This window comes from Microcebus murinus, chromosome 26, assembly GCF_040939455.1.
Source record: "Microcebus murinus isolate Inina chromosome 26, M.murinus_Inina_mat1.0, whole genome shotgun sequence".
In the NCBI taxonomy this organism is placed as follows: domain Eukaryota; kingdom Metazoa; phylum Chordata; class Mammalia; order Primates; family Cheirogaleidae; genus Microcebus; species Microcebus murinus.
Genome location: NC_134129.1, coordinates 6,370,042 through 6,397,249, shown reverse-complemented (window position 1 = coordinate 6,397,249; position 27,208 = coordinate 6,370,042). Strand labels below are relative to the sequence as shown.

The following is a 27,208-nucleotide window of genomic DNA, read 5'->3' as shown; positions in this document are numbered from 1 at the left end:
GGTGACACAGATTTAGGCTCTATTTTTCAGGAGAAAGGGAGAACAGTGAAGATTTGAGAGCGTGGAAATAGAATTATCTAATGGCATTGTAATCTGACCACAACTGTATTTTGAGTATGAAAGGGAGAGGTCGAAGGTGGTGGGGAGAGTGGCTGGAGAAGATGAGATAATAACAAATGAAGGTTAATGATAGTGAGTGATTATTCCAGAATGTTTGATAGGCACTGGAGGTCATGACCCATTAGATTGTGAAATCCATTTAGTTGGTGGGGTAAGCATTTTTTAAAAGGTAGAATAGAAAATACTAGATTTCATTGCACTTAGTAAGTATTGTTTTATAAAACTTCTATATCAATTTTTATTATGTATGTGTATGAAACTGTGATGTAAAATATATTTTTGGCTGTGGATTGTGGTCAAGGTAGAGAAACTCTACTAGATAAAGTGTTTTCCATAAAACCCTATCTTCGCATTACAATTCCATGGTGCTGTGTGACTATGGTCTAGTTTAAGCAGGAGCGTGAGAGAAATTCTCTGAGTTCATTGTGTATGGGAAGATCAGTCTGTGTTGGAGACAGACACTGCCTGAAGCTTAGTCATGTTTTCTGCTGTTTCTTTTAGGAACACGATAGTGAGTGTTCAGCTTGATCAGTAAACTGTAGTTTTCGAAGATCCACTATCATCACTTTGAGGAATCTCTCACATTTCTAAAAATGGTCAAATGCTTTAAAATAGTGGTTTTCAACAGGGGACAGTTTTATCCCTTAGGGCAGTGGTCCCCAACCTTTTTGGCACCAGGGACTGGTTTCATGGAAGACGGGTTGAGGCAGAGCTCAGGCAGTGATGTGCAGGCCAGTTCTGGGGGTTGGGAACCACAGACTTAGGGGACATTTGCCAATATCTGGAGATATTGAGACATTTTTGGTTATAATAATTTTGGTAAAGGGGTATGCTACAGGTGTCTGGTGGGATGCTGCTAAGTATTTTCCCACAAACACTACAGATTCTTACAATAGAATGTTATCTAGATTAAAATGTCAACAGAGCCAAAGTTGAGAACCCTGCTTCAGAACGATCCAAACTAGTTATTTAAAAGAAATGAGATTGGTTAACACAGCAGTTGAAAGATTCATGTTATTGACCTAACACAGACTGAGTGATATCATTTGTAGAATGCTCTGATCATCAACTTTATTAGATTTAAAATGATAAATCAATACTTGCTTATATGTGACCCAAATGAAATGCTGCACAAAACCGTTTAGAAACACAAAGTTTACAACTCTGAGATCATTTCCTGAATCTTAACAGTAAAAGTCAGAATTGTATTTTACCACCATAAAATAGAATAATTTATATGCCCATGTATAACTATATATGAAGAAGCAATTTTGTCTTGAAGTGAGTTTAGAGAATTGGCAGCCAGCTGCCTAAGTGAATCCCATCATTTAAATTTCCTAAGAGTTTCCTCACTTAAAATAGATTCAGTAACTCTCGCTGAAAATTTTATAGATCTGATGATTCAATAAATATAGATAGTGAAAAAGATGATTTGTAAGGAAAAGAGAATGTGAAATTGATACCTGAGTTCTAGGCCCAGTGGGGATGCAAACTGCCTATAGCTTCACCAAATCATTTATATTTTCTGGTTTCAGTTCTCTAAACCATAACATAAGTGTGTTGGCCTCTATGACTTGCACAATCTCTTCTGAACTTTAAAATTCTGTAAGTCTAAACTATGGATCAAATTTTTTTGTGTATGAATTGCATATCTTTTTTACTTTAGCATTATTCTCATGTCTTCTCAATAGAAAATGGGGGAAATTGTTTATAAAATAAGTCCATTGTTCCAATGTTTTGTTTTGGCTACATGAATAAATGACTCCCCAGCCTGCAAGCCCTGATGTTTGTGGGCATTGCCACACTGAGTAACTGCAAAGTCTTCATTTCATTGTATTATGAAAGACATGAGCCTGATTTTCTAAATGACTTCATGAAGACACTTTACTTAGAGAGCATGTTTTCTCCTTCACAAGTACTATATGATAGGTGCTCAGAATTTATACTTATTTAAAAATTTTGTTTTAGAGTTTCATAGTTGCAACAATAAGAATACTGCCACAAGCTTTAGGGGAAAATTACTGTAGCAATATAAGGGAATAACATTTTTTCCCCCTTACGGAGAAAGACAATGCCCTTTGATTCTTCAAGGCATTAGTAAATCCTCAATTATTTCAGGCTTTTAATCTTATGCTAATAATGGACAAAATCTCCCCCTGATGGTCAAAATATGTAAATGCATCTATAAAATATCAAATTCTTGGGTCCTTGTTTTGGGATTGCTCATGAATTTACCATCACCTTTCCCCAAATTTTTATAACAAAAATACATTTTTGATTAACTAATTACTATATATACATATAATTCATTAATTAGTCTTTCTCTAAGTATATCTGTAGGGTAAGAAATATCTGTGTGTGTGTGTGTGTGTTTGTGTGTGTGTGCATTAAAAAATCACCAAAAAATTAGAGAGGTTTTGCAACTAAAAAAGTTTAGAAGATCTCTGGCTTGATTTACCACCAGAGTTTATTTCCTACATGACCTTCTTTTGTGAGTGTCCCTCAAATGAATTTAGAAGTACCAAATTTATTTTTTTATGGAGGAAAAGCTTTTTGGAAAACCTGGAAGAATAAAGAAAAAGAAAAAGAAAAGGAACTGTGAGCTCCAAAGAACTAATAAGGAATTACTTAAGGGTTTCCTGAATTCTTTGATATTTCAAAATCACTTAAGGGAACACCCTTGACAAAGGCACTCTACCCTAACCTATCACAGACTGTCTTCAAAAATTTGTGTTGCATCTCCTTTACACTCCGACTTTTGGAGACTTTTATTTTTTTTATTTTTAATTTTTTTTTTAAGAGACAGAGTCTCTGTCACCCAGGCTGAGTGCAGTGGCACAATCACAACTCACTGCAGCCTCAGATTCCTGGGCTCAAGTGTTCCTCTTGACTCAGCCTCCTGAGTAGCTGGGGCTATAGGCACACATCACCACACTCAGCTAATTTTTAAAATTTTTCATAGCGACTCTGACTATGTTGCCCAGGCTCGTCTTGAACGCCTGGCCTCAAGTGATAACTTTCATGATTTATAAGAGTTAAGTATCGCTGCTGTATGTTTCAAGCCATGCTAAACGGATCCATTACCTTACAAATAGAAATCCCTTATAAATTGGTTATGGATTATTGGTTGATTAAAGTGATTTTAAAATAAATCATGTTATGTGTCTTGTGTTCCAGGTCCAGTCATTTAATCCCATTTCATTGTACTACACCCACCGAATATTTTGATTCTCATGCCTGTATGACCTGCATACAGCTCTCTTTGTTTAACTTTTATGGTGAATTAGAGGCCTGTTTTCGAAGCAATCCATTTTCGGTAATATGTCACTTGTGTGTAGACTCCAGGTTTGTTCTTTTGACCACAGTTATCGCCCCAGCTCACAATTCCAATAAGATACCACGTGTCTTTAAGACCCTTTGCAACCAAAGGTCCCCCAGAATCACCCTGAAAAAAAAAAAAGGAAAGAAAAGAGAAAAATTACCTAAGCATAGAGCTTTTTATTTAAGATATTTTGATGAACCGCATATTTCATTACTAGACAATATATGTATAGATGACCAATCTAGAATGATTAATTGATACATGGATTTCAAAATTATAAAGAGCTCTCAGGTTCAATTTTTCACATTTTAAAATCGAATTTTATTTTTGTTAAAGTAAACAACACAAGTTGAAAAAGAAAAGAAAAAGAAAAGAACATTAAGAGGCTGAAAAGCAATTATATGTCCCTCATTGCCTCATCTTGTGTGTCCCCTTGGGGTAGCCACTTCATGCTTGTTTAATAATTCCTTATAGTATCTAACTCCTTATCACTAAATAATATGCTCAAATTGTTCTTTCCAGATTTAGACAGCATATATTGATTTTCAGTTATAGTAGGAAGATATTTAGCTGTTTTATAACCTCTTCGCAACTTTTTCTCACCACATCTTTACATGATAGCATCTCCATTTTTGGTTAAATTAACAGCCAATGTTTCCATTAATATCAGTTTGTAAATGTTTTTTATTGGGGAGTCAAGTTATATATTTTGATTATGTTACTTTTTTTTTTTTGGCCAGACTTTGATTTCTTAGAATTAATAACACACTTTGACACTTGGCTGGTTTTCTATGTACCTGTGGCAAATGCTGAATGCTCCAAAAGATCTACCAGGATTTAACAATGATTTTTATTAATATTAATGTGCAAGTGCATCAGATAACTTGCCAGTTCTTTTACTCCCTCTGAGGATATCCTTCCATCTCAACACATACGTGTGCATGAGCACACACACACACAGACACATTCTCTATCTCAATTTCTCTCAAACACTGTCTCCCTGTCTTTCTGTCTCTCTCTCCCTCCTCCCCCCAACCCTCCTCCCTCCCTTTCTTCTGCTCTAATGTGGACTGGATACTGGGACTGTCAGTATTCTATTGTATTGGATTCACAATGTTGTGGGTCTCATGTCTCCTACTTTCGTAATTTACTTCCTCATTGTGTTGAGGTTCCCTCTCAGGTGGTTTCCAAAGCAAGAAGGCATATGAGGAACATTTTTTTGAGTCATTGCTTACCTGAAATTCTTAATTCTACTCTCACATTTGATTATTAGTTTGCATGAGCAAGAACCTAAGTTGAAATCATTTTCCCTTTGAAATTTGTGTGCATTTTCCACTGTCTTCTATCTTCTAGAGATACTGTCAAGAAATTCTATGCAGCTCTGATGCTTCTTCCCCCAAAGCTTTAAGAATTCTCCCTGCCTGCATCATCTTTGGCAATCTTCCTACTTGATTCCTACTCCTCTTCTAGGTACGAGCTCAACTCCAGCCACCCCTGCTACTCATGTTCATTTCTTATATATACTCATAGACCACGACCTTTTCCTCCCAAGCTTTCTTTTTCAATTGACTTTCTTTCACTGGTATAATTTTTTGATTAATGCATATTTCATCCACCAGACAGTATGTTCCCTGAAAGCAGGTTCTATGATGGTTTGTGATCATAAGTCTATTTCCAGTACCTGCACGGTGTATGGCACATACCGTGTTTCCCTGAAAATCAGACAGGGTCTTATATTTATTTTTCCTCAAGAAGACACCCTAGGGCTTATTTTAAGGGTTTGTGTTATTTTCCCCTCAAAGCCTCAGCTTGCAGCACGCACAGGATGGCCGGGACCTGACAGGTGGAGCCAACCTTGTTGGTGCGGCTGCCCGCACCTTTCCAGTCACCTCTGGGATAGTAGCTGTCACCATGGGGCAGATGAGAAGGGCTGCTCATCTTCTTTACCACTCAGCAACGAAATGCATGGGTTGTGATTTTCGGGGTAGGGCTTCCATTGTGCAAATGCTTAGAAATCCTGCTAGGGCTTATTTTATGGGTAGGTCTTATTTTCGGGGAAACACGGTAGTAGGGCATTTACACATTTTTTTGAGTGAGTAAATGAAGAGATTTAGAATAAAGGAAATGATGGCCAAGGACAATTCTGGACTAATTTTCCTATCCTACATAGTCTCAACTACCTGAATTTAAATTGTGGGTACTCCAGAACAATGGTGCCAACACTGTTTTCTGAAATGATTTCAAATGTCATCTTGGGAAAGCTCTCCAAGAAGTATGGCGCTGCCTCTGTGGTGTTTACAACTGAGAATATTTCTTTTTGTAAACTCTTGACTGAGCTGGAAACAACAGCAGAATTATAAATATGGACCAAGTTGTCAACATCTTTCATTTCTGAGTTTCATACCAGCAATCCGATCCTTTTGTCATTTGGGTTTGGGTCTGGCCTGGCTAGATCTCCGGTTGAAAAAGAAAAAGCAGACTTTGGGACCGATTATATATATACGGCAGCGGATTTATTGAGCTCTAGACCAACATTTGGTAAATTTGAGAAAGTCAAGCTGATGCTGCTACCTGGACTTCTGTTTTTTTATTTTTATTTTTTTCAGACAGACTAAATGCCTCACCATGTCCCCCAGTTACAATCACAGCATTCCTGTATTGGATCCTTATGCCATAGAGTCATTTCCCTGACAACTTCCCATGTTTTTCTATGACTAGAGCTCTGTCTTCTAACTCACTTGCACAGCCAGGCAGAAATCTTCCCCCTGCTCTCCAATCCAGCGAAGCCTCTTTTTGACCACCAATCCTTCCTGGGGAATATCAATCTCCTTGTTCACATGGATTCCCCCCATCCTGTCTGCTCCTATACTCCTGTTGCCACCTGTGCCCCATGGCATAGCCTTCTTGCTGGAGTCCCTAAATTCTGGCTGCCTCTCTCCACGTTCTCAGCAACTGAGCAACCGAGGCTCACTGTGGACCAGATCCTGCTCTTGTCCGGCCTCCATGCTGCAAAACTCCCTGCTCCTTCTCTGATAGAAGTTGCCAGTTGTGTGGTTTGTGGGAGTCTGGGCAGGGCATTCTGCCACCGGTTATCAACACCATTCCCATCATTTCACCATGCAGAGTCACCTCCCTGGAGTTTTCAAGAATCTCATGATAGGCCGGGCGCGGTGGCTCACGCCTGTAATCCTAGCACTCTGGGAGGCCGAGGCAGGCGGATTGCTCGAGGTCAGGAGTTCGAAACCAGCCTGAGCAAGAGTGAGACCTCGTCTCTACTATAAATAGAAAGAAATTAATTGGCCAACTAATATATATAGAAAAAATTAGCTGGGCACGGTGGTGCATGCCTGTAGTCCCAGCTACTCGGGAGGCTGAGGCAGGAGGATTGCTTGAGCCCAGGAGTTTGAGGTTGCTGTGAGCTAGGCTGACACCATGGCACTCACTCTAGCCTGGGCAACAAAGCGAGACTCTTGTCTCAAAAAAAAAAAAGAATCTCATGATAAAAAGGAACTGTCCCCAGGAAGTAACACACTCGTGCCTTGGTTGGAAAATATACATGCTGGATAGATGTTTGAGGACAGAGGAGGGCACAGGGCAGACACCAGGGTCTACAACATGGGCAGATCCATGTTCTCGCCTTTAACTACTTCTCTTACCTCTCGTGCTCCTTCTGCTGAGACCCAGTAGATTACTTGGGGTCTCTTAAAATATGAATTATAATTTTATAGTTTTGGCTTCGCTCCTTCTCTTTTCCATAATTTTCTTTTCTTATCCTATAATTGGGTACATGCTATTTATTCTTCAGGTCTCATTTAAATATTAACTCTCTGAGACTTGTCCCAAAAATGTTGTCTTCAAGGAAAAAATGTCTGCTGTCCATTATATCATTTGTAATATCACATCGTAGTTCATTGCTCATGATTATTTCCTTTCTAGAATGTGAGCCCTATTAGGAAGAAACTCTGTTTCATTAATCTTTGGATTTTAATCTGATTATCAAGAGATTTTAATTTTGTTTGACAGGATTAGAGAAGCTCTTATTTCATTTTGCTTAAAAAACATTGAAAAATATGTTTGGGTTGCAAAATTTGCATTTTGAACTTTTTCAGGCTGACATGATATCTATATTTGGTAAGAATATAAAGACATGGAATATTTCCTGGGACACATAAAAATATTTGAGTTATTGATATCAAAATAATCTCTCCAACCTACCCTGCAGGCATCATAGATTCCTTCCAGATATCCGGCACAAAACATTCCAAATTTTATATCATTGCCATACACCTGTGGTTGCTTGCACACATCGTTACTTATGATTTTCACTTTGGCTTCTCGAAGATCATTTTGGGATTCCCCTTAAAGAAAAAAAAAGTAATTTAAGTATTTACAATCAGCATAGTTTAGAGTGAAGAAAGCAGATGAGTTTCTAATAGCAGTTTCTAGAGAGAAGAATTTCTCATTAAAATTTGTCATATTTAATCATAATTATTGTCCTATCACATTTTTATAAATATCTCTACAAGCAAGAAAATCATTCTGTTTATTTTTCTGGAAAATCTTTGTACTTTTACTTCAATAACAATCAGATTATATATTTTAGGAAGGGATTTTATTTTTTTATGAAGTTTATAGTTGTATATTCCAGATTGTTCCCAGAAACTTTGTATGCCTAATTAGCTTTCTCCCTGGGCTTGATAAAGTGACTATAGTATTTGTACGTTTATTTTATTCTTTGCATTTTATTAATATGAAAAGCTTCCACATGCCTAATGGCATTAAATGACAATGATTTCACTGATGTATTACAAGTTGGTGGCTGCAGATGGTAAACTAGATCCTGAGTTGTAGAAACTAATTATGGCAGGCAGACTAGGTAGAAAACTAAGAATAGCACAAGCATTCAGGGGTTCTTTATACCAAATCATACACTGTGTGGGAAACCACAAGAATGTGTTTGGAAGAATTCCAGGATGGTTCACAATATTCCTCTGTGATTCCTCTTCTCCCAAGTATGGGTAGAATCATGACTACGATGGATGTCATTCTGATGACAGGGTTACGTTATACGGCAAAAATGAAGGAATTGTTTTTGACTTTGAGTTCATCAAAAGGTTAGATCAAAAAGGGCTTTAGCCTTCCCTAAATTCAGAAACACTTTCCTAATGGCATTAAAGAAACTTGCTGTCATGAGTTCTATAGCTGCAAGAAATGGAATCTGTCCACAGCCAGGGACAGAACCCTGAGCCACAGATGAGACCACAACCCAGCTGCTACCTTGACTGTAGTTTTGTGAGACCCAGAGAAAAGGATCCAGCTGAGCTGTGTCTGAACTTATGACTCATGAAAACTGTAAGGTTTTAATAAATGAATTAAAGGTTACTAATTAAAGGTGAGGTTATTAATAAATGAATGTTTTTTAAAACTAAGTTTGTGGTAATCTGTTACAAATAATAGAAAACTAATACAAGAATACAATATATAATCATTAACTATGTCACCATGCTGTACAATAGATTTCTTGAACTTATTCCTACTAACAGTAAATATGTATTTGTAAACTGACATCCCCCCAATTCCTCCCACCCTCAACCACCCCAGCTGATGGTAACTACATTGCTGATATACTAATTCAAGACAAATGCTAAGAGAGTGGGTGTTAAGTGTTCTCACCACAAACTTGATAACTATGTGAGACAATGCATTTGTCAATTAGCTGGATATAAGATTCCACAATGTATATATACTTCAAAACTTTATGTTGCACATGACATACATGCAATTTTATATGTTAATTTAAAATTTAAAAACAATTCATATTTATTTATAAGTAAATAAATTTGAAAAAAGTACACAGTAAATATAAACATGACTTTCTTCAGAAGATCATGTCAAGATTTATATCTGGAAAGGTGTTTGCAAACACATTTTAAAAAATACTCAGAAAATATAAGTATGAAACAGAAATATGCTAAAAGATTTTTCAAGTTTTCTGTTCATTGAATATAATTGGTGTGTGATTTTTTTTTTTTTTGCCTACTACATTATCAATTAAAAAAAAATCATGTCCAGTTGCTGGGAAGGGTAAGGTGAAATTGAGAGACTATATATTGTAGGTGATAGTGTACATTCATAGCTTTTTCAGCAAGTTAGTTGGTAAAATGTATTCCAAGTTATGAAAAGCATATCCCATAAATGCTGGACATCCCTGAACTATATATTATCAACTGTGGGAATGCTGAATGACATTTTTCACAAAGTATTAATTTTATCAAAGAATCAGATTTTTATTTATTAATTTTCTCTATTTCCTTATTTTCGATTTCAATCATTTCTAATATCTTTATTTCCTTTCTTCTGCTTGTTTTAGGTTTATTTTTCTCTTTTTTTTCTAGTTTCTTGAGGTAGGAAATTAGATTATTGATTTGAGATCTTTCTTCTTTTCTGATGTATGATTTGATATACATTTCCCTTTTTACACTATTTTAGCTGTACCTCGAGTATATTTATATATTTTTCCACCTTCATTCAGTTCTATGATTTTTAAAACTTTCTTTGGGATTTCCTCTTTATTTACAGGTATATTGTTTAATTTATAAGAATTCAGAGATTTTTCTGTTATCTGTTACTGATTTGATTCCATTATGATCAGAGAATATGCTTTGTATAATTTCAATTCTTTTAACTTTGGTAAGATTTGTTTTATGGACCTGGATATGATCTGTCTTGGTGAGTGATCCATGAGTACTTGTAATAAATGTGTATAGTGTTGTTGGGTGGAGTGTACTATAAATTTCAGATTCTGTTGCTACTTACAAGGTGTGATGACAGTTATATTATATTTCTGTGCCAACCTCACATTCCTGGCAGAAAATGATTCTTCCTACCAAGCCAAAGGAGACTTAGGATTTCCCTCTCAGCATTACAAAATAGAGACTGCAAACCCAATTGTAAGAGAAAACCCTTTGGAGAGAGTGCATACATAGAGAGGGGTCAGGTTTGCAGCTCTACTCAATTGGGATGAACAAACTCTGAATAATAGTTCCTGTGATTGGTAATAGGACCTTCAAGAAAGCAATGCAGATCTCAGCTTGTATAAGATGGAACAAAACCACATGAGACATCTGGAGAAAACCTAGAGACCCCAAAGCCTGTTCCTGGCTGAGTGAAAGGTTATTCCTAGTTCCTTAGTGAAGGCAGAATCAAAGGCTTATTGTTTATGGCTTCTTGTATATAAATAAACTGTACAAAATTCTGTGAATAGATTTTTTCATTCTCAGAAAAGCCCTTTATCATCTTCTCAAACCCAGAGTTAAAGCTTGAGACCCTTCCCAGCAACTGCACATGATTTTTTTTTAATTGATAATGCATAGCTGTTGTTATGCATATGTACCTGGACCACATTATAGACTCCAGAATATGGCTCCCTGAGAATGCCTCAAAAATTCAATAACTAAATTATTATTATTTCTCAGGAGATTTAGTTAATATGTCAAGTTGAATCATTTTACAGAGGGCAAAATGCTTGATTTATCTCTACACAATTCTTAGTCACAGTGACCCTCAAATTAGTCCCCTTAGTACTGAAGCAAAGTTTGCTGCAAAGATATAAAGTATATTTGAGTTTGCCAGTTAATCTTAGTAGCCCTGGACACAAGTGGGGATGATTAGAGGCTTTTTCTGAAACTAATGTGGATTCTGACAGAGAAAGAAATGCTCTTTCTTCTACCAGGTGAGAATGATGTAAACCTCGAGCTGTTGGTGGCCACCTCTGCCACTGTGTGGAGCTAGAATCTCTCCAAATGAAGCCAACATAGGGAAAATCAAGGCTAAGAGATGAAAAGGTTCACAGTTTCAGAACCTGATGACATGCCATGAACTCCTGAATTTAGCTGTGTCTGAAGCCAGACTTGTCGTACCTCTTGACTCTCAAATTACACGGGCCCAGTTTGCTGGGTTTTTGTATTTTGTTTTTGTTTCTGCTTTGGTTAATTTGGGTTAATTTCTGTCACTTGAGGAACAAGAACCCCAATTAATTCAACCAAGTTGTGTGGAAATGGCCGGCAGGATACAGTAATATTGTTGAAGATTAAATTGCTCTGCTCTAAATAGGGCTCTGCTTACTCTTCTAAGACACCCACCACCGTAGTAAAGCGCTCCAAATCCTGTGATGTAGACAGTCAAATTTGGTTGGAAGGAGGCGTGGGCTTCAGGCAAACAAATCCGGCGAATGTCATCTGAAAAGGTGACTCTAGGAGAGAACTGCACGACAGCAATGTCGTACTCCCTTGCCGGGGAGCGGTACCGCTCATGGACAATGATTCTTTTGATATTTCTTCTCATTAAGGGAGGGTTGATCGTTGTTCCAAAACTAACAGTCCATTGATGTGGATTTCCGTTGCTAGAAAAGGGTAGAAATTAACAGAATATATAAACCGCACAGAATATATGAGCTACATGAATTGCATTTAGGCTAATAAAAGAAAAAAATACTATCCTGAGAATACTTGGCTGCAATTATTGTCTGACCATTTAAATATAGCCTATTGCTAATATTTTTAAACATAAAACATATACAAATGGCATATTAGAGGAGAAATTCTATATTGAATTATTGAATTTTAGAACTGTAAGACACATAAAATACCATTCCCTTAACCCCTCAGCATATATTTATTGAGCATCTTGTGTACCGAGCCTTATCCAAAGTGCTGGGAACAAAAGAGATAAGGTTCCTGCTCACAGGAGCAGGAAGGGATTTCCAGGAAGGGAAAAGATCAAAACAAATTAACAAGTAGATGAATAACTTTAGACAGTGATAAACACTATGCATAAAATAAAATAGAGTAATGGAATAGAGTACTACAGGGTCATGAGGGCTTTTCTGAGAATAGCACATTGGACTGAGACATAGTTGATGAGAGCTGCGAGGAGATCAAGGCGACGCGTGTCCAGGCAGAAGCCCCAAAGCCTTGGGCCAGATGGTCTGCAGTCAGACACAGGGGGTGGAATGGCAGGGCATGAGGTTGGGGAGAGAGACAGGGACCAGATTTTAGGGTGTCTTCCAGGTCATGATACAGTGCTTAAATTTTGTTCAAGCGACAAGGGAATCTACTGGATGATTTTAAGTTGAGGAGTGATGCAGTCTCATTTACATTTTTTAAAAATCATGTTGGTTCTTTCTGGAGAATAGATTGTTGAAGGTCGAGAGGAGATGCAGTAAAGGCTGTCGGCCGGAGGTGGCTGCAGGAGTCCTCTGCGAGACCATCAAGGGTGGTTAACCTCTAGCTTGTGAGCTTGAGCAACTGGCGGGGCATGGAGCACACAGGGATCAGAGAGATCATTTCGTAATGATGAAAGATATCTAGTAAAGCTTTCATTTTCCAATTCATGAAAATAAGTCCAAGATGGGTTAAACTGTTTGCCTCATTATCATACATGCTGCCTGCCTCTCTCTGCTCTGCTCTTTGTAGGACACTGTCTTCTACCAAGCAAGAGTGATGTTTCTTAACTAATTAATTGAACTAACATCATCGATGAGTGATAAGCAAAGAGACAGATACTGTCCCTAGAGATACTTGTTTCTCAACCTAATTATTTCTTAATAGGTAGGTAGCTTTAGTCATAGTAGAAGCACATAAACGCATCAATGGGATTTGAATCCAATTTGACAGCTGTTGATTGTGCTGGGATTATTATTATTTAAAAAATTTGTTTTCATACACCATTTTGATATGCAAAAAAATACTCTGAGAAAGACTAAATAAAGATTGGTTTGTGAACACAACTGTTCAGAGCACGCCTACATTGCCTTTTTTGGTTTATAAATCAGTCTTTTGTAAGTTTTAGTGGTACAAAGCTGTTCCCTTAATTATGCCTAGATGAACTTAACATAAATCATGTTTTTTGAATTTGTAAATGTAAAGCACACACCTGAACTGTGTTAACACAAGTGGAAACAATCATTCTAGAACTTTCAAACACCAATAGCTTGATATTATTTAGTACAGCTTGTGTTTATTACATTGACAGATGACACACCTGAAAGAAATACCTGACGTGAGAGATGCTAAATCAAGAGTAAGATGATGGGATTCAGCAGGAAGAAGACACATGCTTATTTTCAACTCCACCACCTGCTAACATTGTAACCTTAAGCAAATTTCTTAACTTTTCTTATCCAGCTCAGTAAAAGAGAGTTCACTAAGAAGGGTTTGCCAAGCAGGGTGGATGTAAGAATTATGCTAGACAAATCCTAATCACCTAACCAAATGTTTGTAGCATGGTGGAGCTTAACAATTGGTGATAGTTGTTACAAAAACACTCCCAAGTGGTGATTGTCCATGCTTGAAAACTCCTGCAGATGGGGGCATCATCTTTGCCTTACAATCCCTTTCTTTACCTTGAAATCCCTTTCATCAGCTCTGCCTGTTGATGAGGTTTTCCTTGATTCTCTAATTCTCTTCCACATGAGAGGACTTCAGACAGATGACTACAGTGTTTGTCTCTGCCACAGCTTTCTCAGGGTAATACAATTTTTGTGTCCTAGGGTAGTGTTTCTTAAACTTCAGCATGTATATAAAGTGTCAGGGCATTTTATTAAAATGCAACTCCTGATTCTGTAGGTCTGGGGTAAGACTTTATATTCTTGCATTTCTGTCCTGGCAAGGTGGCCCATGCTTGTAATCCTAGAACTTTGAGAGACTCAGGTGGGAGGATCATTTGAGGCCAGGAGTTAGAGGTTACAGTGAGCTACAGTCAGCCTGGGCAACACAGCGAGACTCTGTCTCTACAAAACAATTTTTAAATTAGCTGTGCATGGAGGCACGCACCTGTAGCCCCAGGTACTTGGAAGGCTGAGGTGGGAAGATCACTTGGGCCTAGGAGTTTGAGGTTGCTGTGAGCTATGATCAGGCCACTGCACTCCATCCTGAGCAACAGAGTAAAACTCTGTCTCTCTCTATATATATGTATATATATATATTTTTTCTTGCATTTCTAACAAATTCCCTAGTGATATGAATGCTGCTGGTCATTGGACCATTTGTCAAGTTCTTTTCAAGCATGGCATTCAGAACAGCATTCACTATCCCAGGCAAGATCTGACCAACAAAGAGTCTAACATTTCATTTATTCTGGACTCTACATTTCTTTTAATGCAATCTAAATTACAATATAACTTTAGGGACAACTCACTCAAAGTGAGCTAATCTTTGGCCCAAAATTTCTAACCAGTCTTCATGTGTTAACGCACATTTCTGCTTTCTATACTGATATAGTTGGATTTTTTTTTTATCCAAGTTAGAGCCTTACATTTATACCTGCTAAAATTAATCATTTAGTTCTTGCTCATTACTCTAAGATAAAGTCCTTTTAAAATTAATGTTTTTTTTTTTTTCCCAACACATTCATTTCTCTATTAGTCTTATGTCATCGGCTAATTTGATGAGTGTAACTTCCATATCATCTGCCAAGTCTGGAAAATATACTGTCCAGAACATAGTGAAGGTTAGATATCTTCGGCAGGCCATAAAAATGCCCTCAGTATTTCAACAGACATTCTTAATCATCACGTTTTGTGATAGTCTTCTTTGGTTACTAAACTGCCTGTCACCTTTGCATTCAATTATATTATTTATCTTTTCCAGAGCCTTTTCTATTTTACTTTGTCATGTATGACCTATCTTGTTGTGTTTAGTTCTTAGAAACATATTTTAAGGAAGAGACTGACAAAATCTAGAGCATTCAAAGGAGAGAACCAATATGGTAGGGCATATGAAATTTGGTCCTGTGAAAATAATGATGTTTATTTTCACTTATAGTTTGGAGATTTTCACTCATTTTATGTTTGGCCTGAAAAACAGAAACTAAGGAACAAATATTATATTAATGAAGAAATAAATTTGGTCTCTGTTGTTCAGATGAAACAATGAGTATCAGTGGTGGAAGTTATTAGAATGCAGATTTGTTGTTCAATGTTATAAAGATATTTGCAAAAATAGAACTATCTACCACAAGACTGGCTATCTTTGGCAAAGTAAGTTCCCCATTACTTTGAAGTATTTAGTCTAAAACTAGTAGGCACCTACGTAAGGGATTTCTGGCTTTCTACTATATCAGTCTATTGAACTCTCATGTCTTTTGGACATTAAGAATCTACATAGATTTTTATATATTCTATAAAACCTTGAGAGTCTCTACATATATTTATACTTTTAGGTGGATGGAATTTATCATGGTAACAAAAGTCATAATTTTATAGGTCTAAATGAACATGAGGTGATCTACTCTATTTCCCAAAATAATAAGGTTCAATAACTTGCCCAAGGTCACAGATATCTCTGACTCAGCCGTCCTGCTGGCCAGGGCATATTTTGTCCACTAATTCCTGCTGACACTTCTTTTACAGAGATACTCAGGAAGCTTTTGTTATCACCATAATAATTGGTACTCTAGAAAAGCCATAAAGTTAATGTACTTAGAAAGAAATCCAAAATTTTAAATGTCATAGTGATAAAAAGATCTGACTAGTTATTATCTTGAAAAGTAAAACTAAAAATTATGAAAAAATCATTTTATTGTGTATTCAAAGTTATGTACAAAAATGCTCACAATGAATGAGGAATTAATCGTTAATTGTTCACTTGAAAAAAATATATGATAGCACAATAGGCTATTCTTCACTCCTGGGTTTGTCTTTTGTAGCACTATTGTAAAGAAGTGCTTTGTTTTATAAAGGTCTTATTGTATAGTCCAAGAGCCTCTTTTAATCCTTTGATACTCTAAGAAATCTCTTTTGAAGTGGCTGTTCTCATACTGGTAATTTCTCATTTGGGTTATAAACTGTTCAAATTCTACCAGAACTTCACAAGTCAATACTCTAAATTTGATTTGGGCAATTCCCCATCATCACAGTTACTAACTTCCTGCATCCATTGAATATTTTCATTTCACTTTGTAATTACTTTGATTATTTACAATTAGCATGAGACTGGCCCAAGTGTTTGGCAGAGACAGACACCAGTATTAAGTGGAGAGCATTGTTTGACAAAGGATTAATTTAATATGTTATTAGTAAACATTTCGTGTTAGGATGACTTCTGCTTTCTTACAGTTTCTTTATTTCATACTCTGAGGACTTGATTGATGAATATGAGGAGAAAAATGACTATTTTTTTGTCTTCACCAAGACTTTCAAATACATATGCAAGTGTAACATTATTTTAGTAAAGAACCTAAAAGAACTTTTTTCTTATTTTACTTCGGTAATGTTTGGGACATTGATAGTTACCAAGAATATGACAAAACTCAGGGCTTTTTGGCAGCAATGGGGTCTGACTTAAGATCAATAACTTACTTCTTGAAGCAGTGCGCTGCGGTGACAAGCCACGTGTTGCTGATCAAGGTGGCCCCACACTGGTGGATGTTGTTTCGCTGAAGGGAAGCTTGCCAAGGCCAGGCAGCCTTGGCTGCAACGTCTCCAGACATTATTCTGTTGACTATTAATGGAACAACTCGTTTGCCACAACCTGAAAAAGATGAGATCATTAAGTTTAAGACTGTCCCCCCCTCAGAAGAGGGGAGAGTATGAGGGGAGTGAAGGAATAAAAATTATCTGTTGGGTACAATGTACACTGTTTAGGTGATGGGTGCACTACAAGCCCAGACTTCACCATCATACAACTCATCCATGTAACCAAAAACCACTCATATCCCTAAATCTGTTGGGAAGAAGAACTGTCTCTCTAATCTTTGATACAGAGAGCCTAATTGGGCACTGCAATGCAATATGAGCACCCATCATTATATAAGCATGTATTATACTGCATCACTATCCATTCTCATAGTTCCCAATGTGTTGATGTTTTGCTTCCTCCCTACCCTTGTACATGTGGATATATGTTGCCTACTGAAGCTATGATAAGCTGCGAAGGATTGACACACCACAAAATGTCAAATATGCCCCGAGGACTTGCACTGTCAAATATCCAGATATCCCGGGAGCTCCTACTAAGATTACAGTTTCCCAGTTTTAGGTGACCCAGCAGTGATACCTTGACATGAAGTCCTCACCAAAATAGCAACTCCCACTGGGCAGACAATTGATTGCTCATTTGTTGGAATCCCCTTTGCCATTTATTTTGTGGAGTCACTAGCTCTATGGTGTGCATGGGTTAATGTATCATGACCAGTCTCTCACTCTTCAGGATGGAGGGTTCCATGTTTCCACCCAAACATCACAGTCAATATTGTCAGCAGTAAACATGTACTCTATCATGGGGATCAGATCAGAGATGACTTTGCTACTTAAGCTTCTTGCTAAGAATTAGGCTTATTTGGAGCATAGGGCTAATAAAGAAAATATGGTAGGGTTAATTCTTGGTCCAATTAACTAGGCACCAAAAAAGAAAATTTATTTTATTGGCATTAATTATACTCCAACTGTAGCCAGCTGTTTTAGAAATCTCCATCACTCTGTCATCACTCTAGTTTAGACTACCATTTCTTCTCATCTGCAGGTCTGCACACCTTCCCCATTCATCTCTCTGCCTCCAGTCTTGCCCCTGCAACCTGAGTGATTGTGCTAAAGTGTGTGAACCCTTCAGTGACTCTTCGTTGCCCAGAGTGGTTCTGGTCCTTGGTTACCATCAATCACATCACTTTCTCATTACCCTTCAGGGCCCATTCTATGTTCCAGCCATGCTGATATTTTTAATTACAAGAAACAACTACATTCTATCTTGCCTGAAGACATTTTTTACACACCACTCACCCTGCCGGGGACACTCACCCCACCTGTCACTTGATTCATAGCTTCTCTTTTATCCTGTTTCAGGGGTCACTCTCTGACTCTACGAGACCAGGTGAGCTGACCCTCTGACCAACTCTCGTGGCACTGTGCACTTTCTCCGTCAGCATTTATCCTACTATTTTCATATTTCCTGATTTGTTTATATCTTCTCCCACCTTCAAATGCTAATTTTAGGGCAGGGATCATGTATTATTCACAATGGTACCACCAGCTCCTGGCACACTTAATGGTAGTTGGTAGATGTTAAAAGATATTAGTTGAATGAAGGAATAAAAAATATTTAGGGTGTTTACAAGACACAGAGGCAAGTGCATAAACCCCACTGCTCAAATTCATCATCACTTTTATAAAATCTTTCAAATTATAGGCCACAGTGATTTGAAGTGATTTAGTGAAGCCACTGTTAGCTATAAAGATGAATATATTGAGCATATTTTGTAGGTCAGTCACAGATAATGGGATTTATCTCCTCATGTATCATTTTCTCATTATTTTATTTCTCAGCAGAAAGCACATTTAATAGAATCTTAAAAAATTGTAAAAGCAAGTCCACTTATTCCAAACCAGAAAAAAATATATATAATATATATATATAATATATATATATTTTATCAAATTACCTCAGGATTTTCACCATGTAAATGTTTTTCTTGAACATGACTGAAAGATCAGTTTTGGAGTTAGGAAAAAAGCATTTAAATCTCTTGTCCAATTATTATTCCCAAAGAAAATGTGGAACAGAGATGGGAAATTATGCATTAATATTTGAAGATGTCCTTTCTGATGTAGAAATTGAACTTGTTTATACAAACTAACTGGACTTACATGCTTGGACAGTTAGTTTCCCTGTTGATGAGCTCATTGCTGAAAAACAAAATAAAAAAAAAAAGATTGATAATTTGATAGTCTCCTGGTTGGTCTCAATGACCAGGAATTATCAGAAGATACTGGCCACAGATGGATTCTAGATAAACATATAGATTGGTCAGGATGATGGCTATGTGATATAGCACGTATGTGTACAGTTTTTGTAGAGATTTATAGGCAACCTCTAATTAGGTGGATAATATCTCAAGTATAAGCATAAATAGTGGATGATTAAAGTCCATAAATAGTTTGTATTAATACAGAACCATGGTTTTCCAGCTGTGCAAGGTAAATCTTTGGATTCTACTTCAGGAGATGGGAAAGAGGAAGCAAGTGGATGGGTCTCCAATCCTCAAACCCAGCCTCAACCAGAACAGGTCTGTCTGGATTTCTTTTGTTTACTTTAAAATTCACATAAGGCTTTTGTTGGTCAAAGAGTTTAGAATGAAAAAACTTTGAAAACTCCCACACAAACTATATTTTAAATACTTTTGGAACACAGTTCCTAAATGATCAAAATGCTCCTTTTTGATGAACAAATTATTGTGTATTCTCTTCCAACATCTGCTGAATATTGGTAAAGGATAATTATTAGTCACAATCTAAGATTAAATTTTGTCAATTTCCAACAAAGTTAGAAATCTAACTAAGGAAATACAAACATTTAAAGTCATATACATATATCAAAACATCATGTTGTACACCATAAATGTAGACAATTTTTATTTGTCAATTATACCTTAGTAAAGCTGGGGGGAAAATAAACTTAAGTTAGTGGAAGGTTGCATGAAAACTATGATGATTTTCAAGTTAAATGGCTTATTGAGCAGATGAAAATAAACTATTTCACTCTCTTCTATCAGTGCCATGTTTCTCAGACTCATATTCTTGGCATCCTATTCCCCACTGTGCCAAATAAGAATGCTTCATTCTACTAACTTTCTATAAATCCCACAAGGGAAACTAGTGATGAAGAACTCTGCAAAATGGGAGCTTTTGAAAATATCCAATTCAAGGATACTCTTAAAAGCATCTCCAAATCACTGTATGGTGAAGAATCAATTGCTCAGGACAGATTCTCTAGTGCTTAATCTACAGAAGGAACTCAATTTTCTGTCAAATGTAGTCTATGGTACTAAATTACTTGTTTCATTTTTTAAAAAACCTATTTAATTTATTTGTCCTTAGATATGTATTAAAGTAGAAAATGGTATGCTTAGAATTCTTCAGTTAAAACACTGTCAACTTAGTCTGGGAAAGATGCAAGTCACCCATTTCCAAGAATGGTATCAGAGTTAAGTGTAATGGCTGTGAGTGTAATTGGGTTTTTAAGGATAGAATGTTTAGGGGCAATAATCATATCTGGAGGTAAACTGTCAATACAGAAGTAACTGTTGAAGATTTCCAATTTTGGCCAAATAGTTTTACTTTCCAGGTATACGGAAGTGAAAAGAAACATTAACACTTTAGTCTTGAAAGCCACCACTCCCTAACACACTTCTGAGCTGGGAGAAATCTGGTTAGTGCTGAGGGCTTTCCAGGCTGCAAGCATCATGATGGCACACGGAGCACACATTGCATCTCGTGGAGGACCCATGTCACACAGGTATTTGTCAAAACCATATACAGAATCTTGACAAATTATGAATGAATCTTGGGCTACAGGGTTATTTCTAGACTTGATCTAGAATCTCAGCCATTTTCTATTTCTTGGAAGTCCCCAAATTAAGTGTTTCTGGAGAGCAATGTTTTTGCCTATAAGAATTGCCTTAAGGATCCTACTGAGATTTCCACTAAATGGACTTTTCCTAAGTGTTAGTAAACACTGCTTTTTTAGCTTTGAAAATTCTGAAACCTTCTAGGATCTGCCTCTTTATACTATCAGTCAATCAGTCATATTATTGCTTTCAAGTTTCCAAAGCACATGCATAATTTAATAGCTTTCTCAGTAGTAATAGCCTCGTTGCTCCCCATTATGTTTTCTATTTTCTTGTATATTATAATATTTCTGTGATTTCGGGAAGAACAAACATTATTACTGTAATTTCACAGGTGAGAAAATGGAGGGAAATGCATGGGCCAATTATTTGATCTTGCAGTGACTCAGTGTAGTTAGAATTAGATAACTCTCAAATCAGGTTCTCCATCAGCACATCCTGCTTTTGAATCTAGGATAGCCATGAAAATAAGCTAAAGTTCACAAGCTCAGTCTGTAAGGAACAAAAAGGCCAGGCAGCCAATGAACATTTCATGCTTCATTTCTGGTGTCAGATAGCCCAGACTTTTACACTCCTGGCAAATTAACTGGTTATTGGAAATTACACAGAACATATCATTTCACTGATCAGAATGGCTACTCTTGCACAACCTCAATTCATTTGCTTCCCCATCTAACAAAGAAGGTGGATTAAGCACTTGACAGTTTCTTCCCTCCCACTTGGGAGAGGTCCTCAGGTTTATTCCCTGAGCAGCTCTTTGTCACACCAGCAAATTCCTGCCCATTCGATTACCTCAGATTTTCACTTCCTGATCTTGTTACGAAGGCAGGGCATCCTGTTTCATGTCTGATAACAATCCCTACCAATCCCTCTCTTCTGTGACTCTCGAAAGTGAGGTGTCCATCGCATGTATAGGGGAAATCTGCACTTGCCTGCCGGAAGTAGAGGCTGGGGAAGCAGCTTAGTGTATGAGGGTAAACAAGTTTCTGTCTAGCCCAACTCATCCCAATATTGAATAAGGTAATATAAGGAATTAATTTCCAAGAGATGAACATCACAGATGGAATTTCTAAAATGCGTTTGACCACAGAACCCTTTTTCAGGGAGTCTCTCAAAGAATTAGAGATCGATGGGACAAGGGAGACCAGAGTGCATGCTCTCCTCCAGTCAGGGATTTCTCCTCCTCAGTATGACACTCTGCAGCCAACGTAGCTGCGGCTGTTCCTGCAGGTCACTGGCACAGGTGACCAGGGGACAGTCATTCCAGGGCACTCAGGAATCGCTGCAGCTCCAGTGACAGACTTGCATAGAAGGAAGTGCCCTAGCCTCTTCCTTTAAGGAGATGCAGCTTCCTGCAGCGGAGAACGGGCAAGCTACACAGCTTTCTGCTTTACACGGAGAGAAGATTTGCCCCGAGGCCATCTGGGTGGAGAGCTACAGGACAGGCATTTCCTGTGGCCCTCAGCTACATTAGCCCTGGAGGAAAATGACAGTGTCTATCTGAACTGAAAGTCATGAGCCCCATGACAGTGGTGTGATAAGGAGGTGAATTGTGTCCCTACCTACCTAGGCCAGGGAGCTGGTTCAGTCTCCTCCGTCCCTACCCTTCTCACTCCCACTCCTAGGAGACCTCAACACAATTCATCACAAGCTCCCTCTGCCACCCTCCTTAGGGCTGGGACTTTTGCTTATCACTGGAATGAATGAGGTCAAGTTTGACAGGCTAGCTGTGCCCAGTTTTGTACCAGGGCTGAGCAGGGAATGGAGGACATCAGGAATTCCGAAGATCACCAAACCGTCTGAGCAAGCACACACGCATTTGCTTCTGCTGCGGCTGGCCCTGTCCCTCTGCTGACATAACTAGATACACCAATAAGGCAGGAAATGCACAAAGAAACACGAGACCGCTAGACTTAAACTGGATGCTAGAATAAGTGGACCTAACAGACATTTACAGAATGTCTACCCAACAACTGCAGAATATATATTCTTTTCATCAGCACATAGTACATTTTCCAAGACAGAACACAGGTTATGTCACAAAACAAGTCTCAGTAAATTTTAAAAAATCAAAATCGTATCATGTATCTTCTTAGACCACTGCAGAATAAAACTAGACATTAATTCTAAGAGGAATTCTCACAACTATATGAATGCCTGGAAATTAAGCAACCTGTTTCCTTAATGATCTTTGGTTCAATGATGAAATCAAGATGTAAATTAAATTTTTTTCCACAGTCAATAATAACAATGGCGCAACTTATTAAAACCTCAGGGATACAGAAAAGCACTGTGAAGAGAAAAGTTTATAGTGCTAAATGCCTACATCAAAAATACAGAAAGATAAAAAATTAACAATTTAATGTCATGCCTCAAGGAACTAGGAAAACAAACCATTTGCTGCAGCAGTCTCACCAGTGGGTATTTACCCAAAGGAAAAATGAACATATTATTAAAAAGACACCTATACCCAATTGTTTATACAGAATAATTCACGATTACAAAGATGTAGAAACAACCCAAGTGCCCATCAATACATGAGTGGATTAATAAAATGTATATGTATACCATGGTGTATTACTCAGCCATATAAAATGGTGACCCAATACCTCTTGTATTAACCTGGATGGAACTGGAGAACATTCTACTAGGTGAAGCATAACAATAATGGGAAAACAAACACCACACGTACTCACCATCAAATTGGAACTAACCAAACAACACTTATGGAAATAAAACTCATCAGAAATCAAGCAGGTATGGGGGGGATGAGTAAATTCACACCTAATGGGTACAGTACACACTATCTAGCTGATGGGCACACTTACAACTTTGATTCAAATTGTGCAAAGCAATTTATGTAACCAAAACATTTGTACCCCCATAATACTCTGAAATACAATACAATAAAATAAAAATTAAAAATTAAAAAAAAACTATAGTGAGTACCACCTTACTGCAGACAGAGTGAGCATTATTAAAAAGTACATAAACAATAGATGTTGGCATGGATGTGGTGAAAGCAAATGCTGACACACTGTTCGTGGGAATGTAAATTAGTACAACCTCTATGGAAAACAGTTGGAGATTTCTCAAAGAACTAAAAGTAAATCTATCATTCTATCCAGCAATCCTACTACTGGGATTATTTAATCTAAAAGAAAAGAAGTCATTATATCAAAAAGCAGTTCCTGCACTCTTATGTTTATCACAGCACAATTGACAGTAGTAAGATATGGAATCAACCTAAGTGTCCATCAACTGATGAGTGGATAAAGAAAATGTGAGATATATATCACACACACACACACCAGCTCATAAAAAAATAATGAAAAAAATATCTTTGATGCAACTTGGATGGAACTGGAGGCCATTATCCTAAGTGAAATAAATTAGGAATAGAAAATCAAATACCTCCTGTTTTCACTTACAAGTGGGAGCTAAACTATGGGTACACATGGTCATACAGAATGGAATAACAGACATTGAAGAATCCAAAGGTGGGAGGGTGGGAGAGGGGTGAGGGATAAAAAGTTACCAATTGGGTGCAATGCACACTGTTCAGGTGATCAGTGCACTATTATTAACTGCTTTATGATATACCATGTAACAAAACTGTACTTGTACTCCCTAAATCTATTGAAATAGAAAAAAAAATTAGAGATCTAAGTTTAAATCTTACCTCCTTTTAATTATTGGACTTCTTAACTCTCTTTGCTCAACTTTCACTTCTATAAAGGTGAATTTTCCTAATTCATTAGAATATAGAAGTTAAATAAGTTACTTCATGTAAAGGCCATGGATGCGGGCCTTGATAAAGGTTGGTTCTTCTTAGTTTAGAGAAATGATAATGGTATAATGAGCTAAGAATGTATATAAAAGAGAAAAGTAGAATGATGTATAAATGGTTTCGGTGATTTTCTTCTAGTTCAGTGATTTTTAAAGCATTATTTATAAGATGGCTTTAGTGGCTTCAGAGTTGGCTTACCATTTTTCCAAATGTCCATAGGAAAAAAGCTAACAAAAACTTCATGACATCACCATATATAGAAACTACCCATACTTTTTAAAGGCAACAAATGAGTTTGCGGCTTAGGAAGGTCCCACCCAGAAATACCATTGTTGCTAAACCCTTGGTATTTTTCACTTGCTTAGTCATGGAGGCAATAGCTGGGTCAGATTAACTCTTGGTTAATCTGGTAAAGGTTTGCCTTAATTTTGGGATGTGTGCCAATCGATGACTACCGGGAAAACCACTTGATGACTATCTTCAGACACGCTTTTATCAGAGAATAGTAAAATCTGGAAATGTCACTTCTTTAACTTGAAACTTTTTCCTTCTAAATCCTAGCTACTTTCTGGAATGAAAATTAGACAAAACATGGACTCAATCCATATCACATAGAAAGATACCTGCTTACCATTAACTTGAACTGATGAGGCATTTATTGGCAAGGCTCTTGTATTCCTTATCTTCTGATTTAAGATGCTATAGATTTTCTTCTCTTTTAATACCCTTTGCTCAGTAGAGGGGAACTGGAACACCATAATGACATCAGCTTTCATACCGTCTTCCTCTGGACTGTGAAACAAGAGAAAGACGCATATTCAAAGAATACGTCTGGTGTTGTCCCATGTGGTCTTTCCCATGTGTTCTCTCCATGAATTACACCTCGACTGCCGAGTGTCCAGTGTTAATCCTCTCACATCCACACTCTTCTCCATGTCACTCTGACCCAACGTCATTTTATGCGTTCCCTCTTCTAGCTCTCATTATGTTTTGAGTGCATTTTCCCTATTCATGTGAAGGCTGGTTACAGCAGTTAGGTATGACTCAGACAAAAAAAAAAAAAAAAGTCATCATCAAAATCATAAACTCTGAAGGTGAGAAGAAACTTTGTGTTCTCCTGGGCCAAATCAATCACCTCTACGGCATCCACACAAGTGGTCCTCTAACCCCAGTGCAGTAATTAAAATGATGGGAAATTTAATTCCCTGAAGAGGCTTGTTTCTCTTTTGTCAGTTTTGATTTTGAGAATTCTTCATTTTGAGTTGAAATATGTCTACCTATATTTTCCATTCCATAAGTCTTAGGTCTACCAGGTGAAACATACATAAAAATTTCCTCTTCTACCTCAAATATTTGAAGACAGCAATATTGTGGTCTGTGACTCTTCTCCAGATTAAACATGAAAAGTTCCTTGAACGATTTTCATATAAACAGGTTCAAGTTCCTTTACCTGTGGAACTGAATTTTTATGTACTCTTAAAATAGGAAAATCACACAATTACAGGTCTTTTTAAAAATTGAAACCAATGCATATTGATCTTCCCTGTCTTTTATTTTTACATCACAAAAAATAAAAGCTCTAAAAATACTAGGGGCCCATTTTCCTGAATCTTTTAGCTAAAAAGGAGGAAATTATATCAATTCGTAGACATTTTATGTACAGTAGTCCATGTAGCTTCTGAAATATAAAGATGTAAATAGTCATAATTTTATGTAAAATTGGTAAACAGATGACCAAATAGTTTTCCCTCTTAAATCAGAGGACTTGACTTTTTTTACTAGGTAGGATTTCTCTGGACCCACACAAAACTTACATAGTGAAAATGGCTATCATCCAAATGAGGTTGTAAGACTATGATAATGTTACCAGAATGCTATGGTAAACCAGAATTTGAAAATCTAGAAAATTCCAGCATTTATATGCTCTTTACTTCCTAAATATTATAGAAATTATCTAATTCATATTATAAAATCCTTATGGAAGTCACTAGTTACTCAGTAAAGAAGTGAAAATCTTGGAGTAAATCTGCCAACAGGGCATTAGTCTATTGGTAAGAAAAATAATTATCATTTCTTTCAAATAAATCCAAGTCTGAATATATTCCTTATCTTTAAGAAGATGAGTCTGTAAGTCTCACGGGCTTGTGCCTATGAATGTATGTTCTTCTATGTGATTTTCAAAATAACATAAATGAAAACTCTGAGCAATTTTCACAACTGAAATCAGTCTTCCCCTCCACCACAACAAAAAGAAAATTTATTACAAGAGGAGTATCTTTTTGTTTTGGCATGCCTCCTGTCAGTCGGGCTTTACTACAGGTAAAACTTGTGATTCCATTTTGTGGTCAACTTTGCCTTCTTAATATGTTTGAAGTGATGTATCTGTCAAAAGAATATCACCTAGCACACGCAATGACAGGCTGCTGGGTTTTCCCAAGGTCATGGGCTCTGGAAGGTTCCAGGCCTTAACAATCAATTGATGGGGTTTAAATCCTGGTTCTGTCACTTGGAGAACTTTGAACATGTCACTTAATCATCTCTAAATCTTAGTTTTTTGTTTTTTTTTTTTGTTTGTTTTT

The 27,208-nt window shown here is 37.1% G+C and overlaps 1 protein-coding gene across 3 annotated transcripts in view; it reads right to left on the bottom strand.

The window, feature by feature from the left end:
* Positions 1-1,181: 1,181 nt before the first annotated feature.
* Positions 1,182-27,208, bottom strand: part of TMPRSS11A (transmembrane serine protease 11A) — a 60,284-nt gene continuing 34,257 nt past the window's right edge. For 2 of the 3 annotated variants that reach the window (XM_075997850.1, XM_075997851.1), the window contains 5 exons: positions 25,261-25,421; positions 16,800-16,971; positions 11,584-11,843; positions 7,658-7,800; positions 1,182-3,565 (listed from right to left, as the gene is read on the bottom strand). In XM_075997850.1, the coding sequence (XP_075853965.1) occupies positions 3,404-3,565; positions 7,658-7,800; positions 11,584-11,843; positions 16,800-16,971; positions 25,261-25,421 (898 nt within the window). In that variant the 3' untranslated portion in view covers positions 1,182-3,403. Of the gene's footprint in view, positions 3,566-7,657; positions 7,801-11,583; positions 11,844-16,799; positions 16,972-19,079; positions 19,119-25,260; positions 25,422-27,208 lie in introns of all 3 variants that reach the window. The other variant, XM_012760968.2, reaches the window with a different exon arrangement.